Source organism: Polistes dominula, unplaced genomic scaffold, assembly GCF_049000335.1.
Source record: "Polistes dominula isolate Pdom_NZ unplaced genomic scaffold, Pdom_raw_medaka contig_17, whole genome shotgun sequence".
Taxonomy (NCBI): Eukaryota; Metazoa; Arthropoda; class Insecta; order Hymenoptera; family Vespidae; genus Polistes; species Polistes dominula.
In genome coordinates, this window is record NW_028301049.1 from 4,086,350 (window position 1) to 4,100,311 (window position 13,962).

The window sequence follows — 13,962 nt, forward strand, 5'->3', positions numbered from 1 at the left end:
CTTTCTTTGAAATGTTCCTTGAGTATTTTATACATAAGGGTTTCCAAATTCTCGTCTGCAAAGTAAATTCTATATTGTTTATCAGGGTTGATGTTTTCTCTTAAAAATTTTAGTAATTGAGTCTCTGCATCATCTTTATTAATTTTGACCGTGTATAGTATTTTGAGTTTATCTTTGATCGTTTTCACCTCATAGTCTCTTCCTGATTTGATTATTACACCGTAATTAAACATGTAAATGTTTTTTTCCGTTATGGGCAAAGAGAAGTCTAGATTTTCATCCGATGCACGAACGGTTGCCATGTCGTCATCCTTCTCCTGAGCATTGAGTTCTATCCTGCTTAAGGCATCTGCCACACTATTTTCACGACCCTTCCTATATTTAATGTCGAAGTCATATTCTTCTAATTTAATTCTCCATCGAATTAGGCGAGTGTTGGGTGTCTTTAAGGACCAAAGCCAGGTAAGCGGCTTATGATCTGTCTCAATAATAAATCTTCTCCCATAAATGTATGGCTGAAAATGCCTACATGCTTCCACGATTGCCAATAGTTCCTTTTCTATAGATGAATAATTTTGTTCCGCAGAATTTAAGGTTCTCGAATAGCATGATATAAGGTGTTTTTCCTGGGATAATTCGGCCCCGATTCCAACATTCGACGCGTCTGTAGTAATAATGAAAGGCTTCGAGAAATCAGGGTAGGCTAGTACGGGCGCATTCGTAATTAACTCTTTTAACTTGTTAAACGCCCCCATGTAATCTGAATTTTGACAATCTATCTGTTCACCTTTAGTAAGTACCTTTGTAAGTGGCCTGGATATTGTAGCATAGTCCTTTATAAATTTTCGATAATATCCGGTGAGTCCCAGAAACGATTTGACCTCTTTGTGCGTTTTCGGAATGGGATACCTGACTATAGCATCGATCTTGTCAGGATTGGTCCTTATCCCCTCGGGTGTTATTATGTGTCCTAAGAATGGAACCTCCTTTCTTAAAAATTCACTTTTATCTATCTGAATCTTTAATTCGTACTTCCTTAATTCTTCCAATATGAGCTTCAAATGTTATAGGTGTTCCTGCAGTGATTTGGAGAATATTACTATGTCATCCATATATACGAAACACAATCGGTGTATATATTTTCCCAATATTCTGTCCATCATTCGTTGGAATGTGGCAGGAGCGTTCTTCAGACCGAAAGGCATTCGGACATATTCGTAGTGTCCGTTTTCGACTGAAAAAGCCGTTTTCTCTATTGAGCTCTCGTCTACAGGCATTTGGTGAAATCCCTGCGCTAGATCCAACGTGCTAAAGTAAGTACATTTACCCAAGTTTTCTAAGATTTCTTCCATCCTTGGTAACGGATATTTATCTTCGATAGTTTTGTCATTTAATTTTCTATAGTCGATGACCATACGCCATTTCCTTTTTCCGCTAGCATCTGATTTTTTCGGGACGACCCAAACCGGTGACGAATAAGGTGAGTTACTTGGCCGAATAATTTTGTCGTTTAGCAATTTTCTTATTTGTTCCTGTATAATTTCTTTCAGGTGATACGGATCTAAAACCTTTGACGTAGATTGGATGGTCATCCTTCGTTCTAATGTTGTGTGTTACTGCAGTGGTTGCTGATAGCCTTTCGTTATCGCTGTAAAAGCAATCCTGATATTTACAGCATAGTGTTACGATTCTTTCTTTCTCCTCGCTGTTCATATGATCCGTCCTTATCATCGTCTTCGTATCCTGATGGTGATTCATAACGACGGGCTTACATTGCTCCGGTATATTATTCAAATAATCTATTTCAAAACTTCCTGTGCTGAATGTCATGGTTTTATAATTTATACTTGCTTTCAAGTATTGTAAGTCTTTATTTCCGATTAAACAATCATATGTTGAGTGCCATCTCGCTATTAGAAATGTGATAGGCGTGTCGTCTCCAAATTCCTGTAAAATCGGAAACGTGAGAGCATGCGTACCCTGTGTTACCTTATGCACTGACCTTATTTCAAATTTATATGGGAAAATATTTTTTGAAAATAATTTATACGCTATTTCTGGATTTATGACAGATGATGATGCTCCAGTGTCTATGAGAATTTTCAACGGTGGGTTGTTAGTTATGAGGTGTGGCAATTCAGGTGAGCTTCCAATATTATTTAAATTGACTATATCTTTTCGGTGAGATTGGGGTCTCTTTGAAAATTTTCAGCATCGCACATTTCTTCCCTTCCGTAATTGTCGACGTTATCATCGATAAAATGCAATTCCTCCTGACATTCTGGTGTCTCTTCGCGCTCCTCCTGATTATGCAGTTCCTCTGAAATGAAATTCGGGGGTCCAGTGCTTCTAAAGAAATTATTCGCTCTTGGTACAAAGTTACTTGGCGTCGCAGATAAATTATTCGATTTATAAACTAGATTTCCATTTGGTCTACTAGTATTTCCGGTATCCACCGACATGGGTGTAGGTCGATAACTTTGTTGTCTAGGCTGGTTATTGACACCGCTTCCAAAATTATTTCCAAAGTTTCTTCCGGAATTACCCCCAAAATTTGCCATTGCGAATCTAGGCTGTGTATGTGCAATTATTGGCCGCGATTGAAATCGTTGAAATGAGTTTCCATTTCCTGATTTTCCAGGTGTGCTGAATTGATTAAAATTTCTTAAATTTTCTCTTACAAATGGATCTGTGTTTCTTGAATTACTCGAACTAAAAATGTTAGATTTTGGTTTATTTTCCCGGTTCCTTGCAAAACTGAGGAATGCCGCCTGTTGCTCATGATTGTCAAGTTTCCTACATTTCATTAGGCAGGCTTCGATATCCTCCAGTTCGAAGTGTGTAAGATATGTATGATAAGGTTCCTTAATACCATTAATAAATACATTTTTTGCGACATTTTCGTAAAATGAACATTTTAAAACGACCGATGGCGCGTCCTGAACATTTAATTGTACATGCGCTTTTAGTTTGTTTAACCGCAACTTGACCTCGTCTGCATAGTTTTCATAGTTTTGGTTCGTCAATTGGTAACACGTACTGAGCTTATTAAATAATAACTCCTCGGAGCTAAGATCACTATATCTATTCATTAGGAGTGTTTTACATGCGGCCCAATTCGGCGGGTTATTCGCAACTACCAAATCTAATGCTTCTCCTTGTATTTTAGATTTTATGAGTGCAAATAATGATACATTTATGGCATCATCATTGGTTGCCAAATTCTCGACAAACTTGTCACACGTTTGTAGAAAGTGCGACAAAAATCTAGTTCCCCCCTCATAAATGGGAATCGCGTCGCGCCATATTGCTAATCTTAATTTAAATTGTTCTAAACCACTTTGTATATTCTGAGCCATTTTGTATATTTTCCAACAATCGTATTTGGGAATAGGGTTATAATGAAATGGAATGAAAGGAATTTCAAAGATATACTAATTTCTTTGACGATTTCAAGTGAGACTCTGCTTGCAAGTGGACTCCAAAGCTTGACGTAGTGGACTGTGACGATGGGGTTAAAACACCAGCTGCCTCCTTTTTGATGATTTCCGTCAAGAATCTGGCGGAGAATCCAGATTTGTCAGCCTCACAGTATCCTACCGGCTGCGCCAGTTATGTTACAAGCGTCCGAAATAGAGAATTACGAATACGCAAGAAAATAACGATAACGAATTTGTTTGGTTCAGATAGGCAAGTAAATAATCGAACTAAAAGCGTTGATTAAAATACTTCCGATTTATTTACGTCTTTACAATTAAGAAGCCCGACAGAGAATGATCGTCGCTGACGCGAAGGCAACGATGGATAGCACCTTTCCTTGCCCTTCCATCGTAATCGAGCACCCGGAGGATGCTTAGTCTACCTATGCTGATAACGAGGCCGGCCGCCCGGGAATTCCAGAGGCCCGGAGGCCGAGTCATATGACTCGCGCGTCCACTTCCATCGATTAGGATTCTAGATCGATACTCATTGTGAGCATCGATCAACTACTAGTAACTCTCGAAGCGCTCCTCTAGTTACCCCTACCTCTCGCATCCCCACTTTTCAATCCCCTAGTGCATACGCCCTGCTGGGCCAGTACAAAGGGACATTCATCCTATTTCTTCACCGGACGCCTACGACTACACATCTTCAAGGATTATAGAGGCCATATTGGACAAAGACTTTAAGAATTCACAAAGGACAACGATGAGAATATCCTAATCTTCAAGACTCTTGAAAGTGAGCCCATTCAACATCACAACCCTTAAGGTTGTGATCGCTATACTTGAGGAGTGCGAGAGGTGAGATCTTTCCAATATATATATATATATATATATATATATATATATATATATATATATATATATCTCACATCGACGGTATTTTCCCACGTGGTAACACCACGTGGTGCACTCTTATTGTATAATCAAATATCAGCCAGGGTTTTTATGCCGCAAGGCTTTTCCTTGACGAGCCAATAAAAAAAGGCATTGTTTCTTTGATTTGCTCAATCACGTGTTTTATTTTACACCTTAACCTAACCCTTTATTCTCCATTTCATAGCATATACAAATTGCCAGAGGACTCTTAGTTGAGGAATTTCGGCCATAACAAAATACGTGTACCTCTTTTACAGATACAGCGTTGATCTTATTTCGTTTATATATATTTGCTGTTAAGTAGCAGGAGATTTTCTCTAATTACAAAATGTTATTTCTTCTCATCGTTTTCCGTAGAAATCGGTAGTGGTTTGATCCGGTGAGAGAAGAGCTGGGGTTGGGGTAGGGGGGGGATACCATAAGGTGGTGGTTGTTGATCATTTAGCGTAGCCAAGTTATGTCGGTACAAGTTTTTTGTCGCAAAGCCTATTATGAATAATGATTTATGTCTTGTCTGACAATGTATCGGGGTGCTTTTATCCGCGATAAAAGGGATGAGAATGAAAATGAGTGTGAGTGAGATAGAATGATAAAGAAACTAAAAAGAATAAGAAAAGAAAGAGAGAGTTAATAACAGTCGCGTGTATGATGGTTGCCATTATCCACAAACCTACCGTCTAACAAGTTACCTGCTAATGATATACGTAGATCACGATACACGAATCACGTGCGTGATACCTTTACTGTGGACCCCTAATCCCCCCCACTAAAATTTTTATCATCGCGATCGGATTGCCGACCACGATTTCATTCCTTTAATCTTTTTCTTCTTTCGAGATCTTTCGAAATAATTATTTAGTATTAAAAAATTGTACATAATATTTCTATTTTTTTTATTAGCATTGAAACAAAACTTACTAAGATTTATTATTTTATTTTTAATGTAATATTATTTTTATTTAACAAGTAATTTATTTATTCAATTTATTTATAATTATATAATTACTTATGATATTTATTATATTTATTATATTTATTTTTTTATTTGTTTATTATATTATTTACTATATTTATTTATTTCATTTATTTATTTTATTTAATAACTAATTAATTTATATATTTAATTTATATATTTTTTATTGGGAATGGTCAAATGTTTGCTTCAAATCAAAATTATTTATATTAATTTGAAATAAAATTTTAGTTAATTTAATATTGAACTAAATATTTTCTTGTATTTAGAAATAAAATATTTTTTTTATATTTTTATATTTTATTTTATTTAAAAATTAATATTGTAATAATAATAATTTTATGTGTTTTTACCAAATTATTTTACAAATTACAGGAGTATTTGACCAGTTATGGTACGTTTAGTGTTAATAGATATTTAATTTTTTTATTTTTTAATAATTTATTTATCCTTTGGTAAAAAATCGAAAAAAATATACAATTAATAATATAATATTTTTATTAACAACGAGTTCTTTAACTCTTTGAATATAGAATTCACCTTACAATAGCAAATAACAAGAACGGAATGTTTTATCTGTAAATTTTATCTATTTTGATTAAATAAAATAACAAAAAGGAAAAAAATATTAAACCAAAGAAGATAGAAAAAAATTTATAAGCACATCCAAACGTCTTTAATTCACACAGATTATTTTCTTTGGACGCATATATGCGCCAATATCACTAAAAAGGGTTAGTAATCAACGAATTTATTACTGGTTTCAATTATTTCGAAATCATAGGTGAATAAATAAAGATATTTGTTTATGTCTACTACTCGTTGGACGCATATATGCGCTCATAACATTAAAAAGGGTTAGTTTATATCTTGTTTCAAATATTTCAAAATAATAAGTGAATAAATAAAGACAAAAAGATGTTGAAATAAATAGGGATAAAAAAAAGAAAAGAAAATATTTGTCTATGTCTACTACCGTGCGGCGTGAGTTCTTTCACAAAAGAAACTCAGCCAGGAGAGTCAATCAACGACGAGAGCAATTATATCCGGTCGGATGGACCGCACCCGATCGCCAGCCCTTCTCATCTTTACCTTTACCTGTCAGCGAGCTCTGCAATACGAAAGTAAAGAAATAAGCAACCAAATAGATAGAATGAGAGAGAGGATAAAAGAAGTGAAAAAGGAGCAGCTTTTACGAACCGTGAGATGACAGGGTGCAACAACGGCCACTAACTTCCGGCTAAATCTTTTCTCTTTCTCTCTTTCTGTCTCTCTCTCTTTCTAGTTTTCTATCTTCGTTTATCTGTTTCTTTCTTTCTTCACCCTCCTTTTTTTTTATCCTTACTTTTTTTTCCTTTGCAATATTTGAACCTCATCCTCAATTTTCCATGTTGCAAAACCTCGAATGAGCGTTTATTTAAAAAAATCGTCGCATGTAATTCCTTTAATTACGGTTACATAATATAAAAATAAAAATAAAAATAAAACAATAAAAAATGTTTATTTCTTTCGTGGTGAGAATCTATGATTACATAACTTCGACATAAGATGGGGGTTAATAACACTAGAAAAGAAGAAGAAGAAGAGGAAGAAGAAAAGAGAGAAGAAACGTTTAGAAAATTCTCGATCGGGTCTTAGAGTCATCAAAGATGGATACTTTACTCGTAACAGTCTATGCAACATGTATGCAGCGTGTTCGTTCGTCGGATCAAACGCAATTACGGATCAGGGCCGGACTGAGAAAAACGTCCAGTTGTATCTCTTGCCAATTACTGGAAGGAAGGACAACGGGAGGTTCCAATTTGCTGCTAACTTCTCTCTCTCTCTCTTTCTTTCAATAAAAAGGCGAAAAAAGAAATAAGAAAAGAAAAAAATTAAGAAGGGGATTTCGGAAAGAAATATGGTACACGGTACCATACCTAATATAATTATTATTATGCTCGTAATGAATTGTTTTTTTTTCTCTAGGTTTTTTTTTTAGAGAAAACAAGATCTTGTTTTTAATATTATTTTTGATTTGTTATATTATTGGATATAATTGATAAAATTTGTAGGATTTATTCAAATATTTTTAGTAGGACAAAGTTCTATTTCTATTTTATTCAATAAAATGTTTAAAGAAGGATAAATAATATAAAAAGAAATTAATGGTATACAGTAATATATCTAATATAATTATTAATATTTTGATAATTAATTTTTTTTCTTATTTCTAAGGAAATATAAAATTTTTTTAAGATATTTACTACGATTTAAGAAAGGTATTTGAATCAATGGAATATTCATAGTAGGATAACCTTCTATTTTTTTTTTTTTTTTAATAAAAATTTAATAGAACAAAAAATAATATAAAATAAAATAAAATAAATATACAGTAATATACCTAGTATATTTATTATTATGTTACTAACTAATTATTTTTATTCCTAATTAAATATAAAATTTTTTAAAAATATTTACACAATTTAGAAAAGTTATTTGAATTAATAAAAATGATCCTAATAGAACAATATTCTCTTTTTTCTGTCAATAAAAACTTGAAAGAACCTAAAATAAAATAAAATAAAATAAAATAAAATAAAATAAAATGAAATAAAATAAAATAAAATAAAATAAAATAAAATAAAATGAAATAAAATAAATGATAAACAGTAATATACCTAACATACAATTATTATTATCATGTTCATGCACTCTACCGTGTACCGTCAAAGGTACCCATAAAAGGATTTACGTACTTACATTTCTTCTTTTTTTTTTTTTTTTTTTTTAATGTTCTAACTTTTTTCTCTACAACAAACCGTGATTCCGATGTTTTACCGTTTATACGAGTTGTAAATGTTTTTTCTTTTGGGTTAGAAAAGACAAAAGAACATATTAGCGCATGCGCTTTCTCACATATTCCCCAGGACTCCTCTTCAAAAATTTAATCGCATTTGCATTTGCCATTTAGTTCGTTGTGTACTTTAATCAATTTCTCTCAATAAACTTTTTATTATTATATTGATGAAATATTTTTGATAATTAAATCATAGGAAAATAAAATGCTAATATTAGAACAGATTATTGTTTTGACTCTCGTATTAGCGTTCGGCTAATAGACGGGTACCAAAATGGCGCCGGCAGGAGGCGGCCACTTGTGTCCAATTCAAAATGGTGGCCGACATTTGACGAAGTTTTCTTAAGTTTTTTTTTGTGGGGAAAAAGATATCGAACTATTTGTGATTAGATTGTATCGTTTAACGATACTTAAGATTTACGAACACACAAGGTATATATATATATAAAGTGGAAGAAAAAGGAAGGTACGACACTATATAACCCGACAAAGGGTCGACGTCCGGCGAAGGCCATTAACGACGCCTAATCTTTTCCAAGAACTTGTCACGACTCGCCGCTTTTATGCTTGCTATCGAACTGTTACGCGGAAATGTTCGCGTGAAGTTAAATTCGCGTTGATTTTCGGATAACGTAAGAATTCGGCCTATTGAATTCTTGTAATTGTATTAAAAACAAGGATTTCTAAGTTTTGGAAAGAATAACTTTTATTTAAAACGGATTCACGTTCGGATACAAACAACTTACAAACGTAACGGCCAGGATAGAAGAGTGTTTCGGGTGCCGAGGGAGCCCCTTTTAAGGGAAATCGGAACAAGGAATGTTCTAGAAGAAGAGCGTTTTTTCATAGGTTAAGGGTTTCTTATTGGTGTTCCCACGGTGCAGTGGGGGATTGCCTAAAATTCCACATTTTATGTGCGACGTGAAAAATAGAAATGGAAACTTCTTAGATCGGTATCCAGCGCAGGTGTAGATTTTATCTACTAGGCCTAGCAGGTTTAAACAGGTTTTCCAAGGGATCAAGAGAGTACATTCAAGCAGGTATAGTTCACGTTGGGCCTAACAGATCATTCGATAAACAGATCGATCCGCGTTTAGCAAAATTAGATCAATCTTCAAGAGGACCACTGCAAACCCAAACAATTCCAGTTAGTATGTTACGTAAAGCTAATCCAAACCTAAGCGTTTTGAAATCTTCAGAAAAGCCAATGGTACATGAAATTCCACCTCGTATCAAAGAACCATCGACAGCAGCAAGACCTTCACCAGTAGTTGCTATTCCTTCTGAACCTCTTTTTGAAGATATTACTGCAATTAATTAAGATATTCAGTATAATTAGGAATAAATAAATTCAAGACAATTAATTTATATCTTTAGATCAAGATGTAGATCTTCGAACATTGGATAAACAGATCGATCCGCGTTTAGCAAGATTAGATCAATCTTCAAGAGGACCTCCGCAAACTCAAACAATTCCAGTTACCGTACCACCAATTAGAATTGCTACTGCTGACCCTAGGGTATCTCCTACTACTTTTACTCTACCAGATAAGTTAGTATATTATCAATACTCAATTATCATTTGTATTAATTAAACAATATATTCAAATATATATTATTTTTTGCAGCAACCTTTCTGTAGTAGAAGGAGTTGAGAGGTATTGTTAATGTTTTTAAATAATAATTACCTAATAATTCTCATTTATTATATTAATTTAATCTTTTATGACTTTTTAGCTTTTACCGTGATCTAAGAGTTAATGGATTTGGTAGAAATCCAAGGGATCCAAGAAATCCTCGTATGTCCATTGATCCAGTAATCGCTAAACCTACTCGTAAGTTTTTTATATAAATATTTAAATCAATATATGCAAGAGATTTTATAAATAAATATCTATATACATATCTATATACATCTGATGATCTTATAGCTCCTGTACCAGTAGAACCTTCTATCTTAACAAGCACGTCCTATCATATAGTAGCAGATTTTACAGTTCCACCTCTACCTGTGGTTGTTACAAATACGAATAACGGTTTACCTCCTACTACCGCTCTTACAACATCTACAAATACTCCTACTTCCAGACTTATGGTGGGAATGTCGCCAGCAGGTATTATACCAAACAGTGCGTTGAATAAAGAAAAGGTATGTAAAAAGCAAAATCTCTCCATGATACACAACAAAAAATATTTCTATATGTATCAAAATATCAATTTATTTCTAATTATAGTCAGAATTTATATCTAAGTAAGGTATTACTTTTATTGAACGAACAAATTGACATGCTTCCACCAGAACAAAGGCAAAGTACTTTACTTCTTAAAGAACAAATTGTCAAAAGCCAGCATTAACAATATATTATATTATTCTTTATAAAATTAATATAAAGTACTCTAAAGAAAAAGAAAATTTATTACGCTTTCTTCGCATTAAGGAAAAAAGAAAGAAAGATGAAAAGGAAAAATATAATTTTCCCTGTCAAGATAAGATGTGTAGATATCGGCGGCTTCTGAGACACACACACACATACACAGGGCCGCTTAGATTGTAGACTACTACACTACTACTACTATATTACTATAGCTAAAGGAATACATATCTATGTGAAATTTCAAACCACTTTATTTACAAATGGCTGAAATATATACGCTAAGTTTAAAGCCACAATGAATATTCTCATGGACTATTACAAGTATGCAAGATTTATAAAGAATCGGTTGACCAATCAGGAACCACATGACCATCCTGTTGTAAAATACGTATATCAAATAGCAAGTAGTGTACAAGAAGTGTTCACAATCAGAGTTAGTAGTTTACTATCCCCATAATTTTTGAGATTGTACTTACAGTATTATTAACACTGAAACTATACGGACAAAGTCAGTCGAATTTACTGATTCAAGTAAAACTAGTTTCTGTTATTTGTATATAATTTGTTTTTAATATAAATATGTTTAATAATAAGTATATTTTTGACAACATTTTGTTTAATCAGAATTAACGTTGAATGGATATTTAAAAAAACTAAGTTTTGATTATTTTTTATTTTTTTTAATTTCAAATAAATTTATATGTGCCAGTTAAAAATATTACTTCAAAGGAAATGAGTCTCTATTATTAAAATATTTTTTGACAGTATACGTATTTGTATTATTAATTATGTATTTTTACACCAATATTTTTAAATTGACATTAAATAAAAGTTAAAAAATATGTAAATAAACATTTATATTTATATTTTCTTTGAAATTTCCTTTCAAATATTAAAAAAGTTAAATTCAGTTGCGTGATTCTGATTTTTCTTCGTTATGAATTTTTCTCATTGCATGAAAGCATTTTGAAATAGTCTTTGAAGTAACACTTAACGTTTTTTAAAACTTTAAAATCGTTTGAATTGAATTTCGTTGATTATCTTTTGCAATTTAAAATTTGTAAAAATTTTTCAGCAATCTGAGACGTTTTTTTGTATTTTACATCAAAATAACCCTTTTGAAGATGTTTAAAGAAAATATTAAGATATCTAACCTGTTAAAATTGAATCTTTTTCAACAATATATAGAGTTATTTTAATTTAAATATAATTAATATTTAATAATATTAAATAATAGAGTTATATTTATTTTGAAAATAGTGAGAATTGAGAACATATACAAATGCTAATGAAAAATAAAACTCTTATAAGGTTTCTAGTCATTTAGGACATTTCATTTTCAACTTATTAGACTCTATTATGTATCTTTCCATATAAAAATAGAAAAAAAAATTTACCTCCCAAGATTCGAACCCTTAAAAGACTCGGCCACTATTGGAACGAATCGCCGAATCGTTGTCATAAACATACCTTTGCTTACTTGAGAAGTAAATTTAAACACTAGATAACATCATAAGCATTTTTAATTGCAAATATCTCAAAAATTATTGAGTAGTGGCCCCTATAACCATATATATTCGTAAAAAGGGAAGCAAAATCTATCATCCTGCAAAATTTGAACAATATCCGAGAGGGCTACCCCTTGCGCTGTCCTTGTCAGTGGTGAAACTTAATAAAAAATATCAGGTAAGAGAGTAATCATATTTTTTTAATATATCTCGAAAAGTAAGGGAGATAAAATATTTTAGTACTGGACCTTTTTTGTAGCAAATAAAATTGTCTACAAAACATAATTAAAAAAAAAATCGCTTTATCTCGCTTACTTTTTGAGACATTTTCAAAAATCTATCATGTTGTCACAGATGCGCGCGAGACTCTCGAGCTATAGAGAATATATAAGAAAAAGTGTTTTATCGCGTTATACTGTTTTCATTGAGATGAAGCCAACAATAGATTATCTATCTCTCTTGCACGCATGTAAGCTAAGAGTTTGCGCATGCGTGCTATGGCGACCTATGTCACAATGAATAAGAGCAAAATAGCTTCATTTTCTGTTTCTTTCTACAAAGGCGTAGGACTAAGGGACTAATTACCTGTCTTTAAATTGGGATATTTCCTACAGGTAAATATCTATAAATATAAATCCAACACCAAAATTTAAAAAATAAATTAAAAATTCATATGAAAAAGAAATTTTCTTTAAATAACCCGTTTTAAGCGAAATATCGAGCAAAAACCGTTTTCACCCCTTGATTTTTAGTAGAAGGGATGAAGAAAAAAATTATTTCCCTACGATTGTTCTTTGTAATTTTTTAAAGATAATTAAAAAAAAAATTTAAAAAGTCCAATTTTTATATTTTTTATTGAATTTTCATTTTTTTTAGTACTTTGAGTCATCGTAGGGGTGAAAGAGTGCGTTTTAGGGGAAAAATGGTCTGTAAGAGATAGGCCTAAAATTTTATGTTCTACAACTTTTATTTTAAACTTTTTTTGATATTTTCAACATATAATCCAAAAATCGTATTTTGGGGTAGTTTTTATTTTTTTCATCCCTTTCCCGGTGGTTAAGAACTTTTTTACCTTGCCCACAGTTTTGTACGCCTTTTTTTGATTATTTTCATATTTTTTCAGCCGTATAGCCCAAAAACCCGATTTCAGGGCTATTTTGACTGGACTAATTAATGGATATGCTCTTTTAAAGTGCGGAATCAAGAGTTTTCTGCATTTTACTATCTTACATCTTGCTATTTAATAAAGAACAAACAATAATTTTTATATCGCACTAATAAACATAATATTATCATATGTTTTGCAAATTCATATCTTTAATTGTAATAATATTTTAAATCATTTAATTCTTTTTATTATTGTTTTTTAATTGATTAGTGATTTATTCTATAAATTAATTTGTTGATTGTATTAAACTTGATTTTTTAGATATCGAAAAATAAATAAATAATATTATATTAATTTATACAATTACAAAAACATTGCTGTTGTTCCAGAAAAATCTTATTTTCACTTTGACGAGTAACTAGTAGGTAATATATAGATTATCTGTGAATATTTAACAGTTTACTCAGAAGTTAAGCTTATCACGTAATATAAACCTTATTTAAGCGGTCCTTTTTATACACATGGATTTCTTTTTACTCGAAAAATTATTTTTATTGTAACGTTCTGGGCCATTTTCTGTTTTTATCTAATATGCTCGAAAGTTTCGTCATCGAAGGTCAGGAATTGTTAGCTTTATTATTGTTAGTTCCTAAGCCAGTGAGCTTCGTGGGGGTTGGTATTAGTATCCAATAAGGAACAAAGTTCGCATATCCTAAAAACGATTCGTTGTTGACGGGAAGTAACCGGTTAAGAGAGTGGGGACAAGCATAGGTTTATAAATAAGATCAGAAAACGAAG

General features: G+C 32.0%; 1 protein-coding gene across 1 annotated transcript; it reads left to right on the forward strand.

Moving 5' to 3' along the window:
* The first annotated feature begins 3,541 nt into the window (after positions 1-3,541).
* Positions 3,542-10,528, forward strand: LOC107073642 (uncharacterized). The gene is made up of 7 exons (XM_089175454.1): positions 3,542-3,694; positions 9,123-9,471; positions 9,548-9,725; positions 9,802-9,831; positions 9,911-10,008; positions 10,105-10,322; positions 10,412-10,528. The coding sequence occupies exons 1-7, from the start codon at positions 3,542-3,544 to the stop codon at positions 10,526-10,528; spliced, it is 1,143 nt and encodes a 380-aa protein (XP_089031580.1).
* Positions 10,529-13,962: the final 3,434 nt, after the last annotated feature.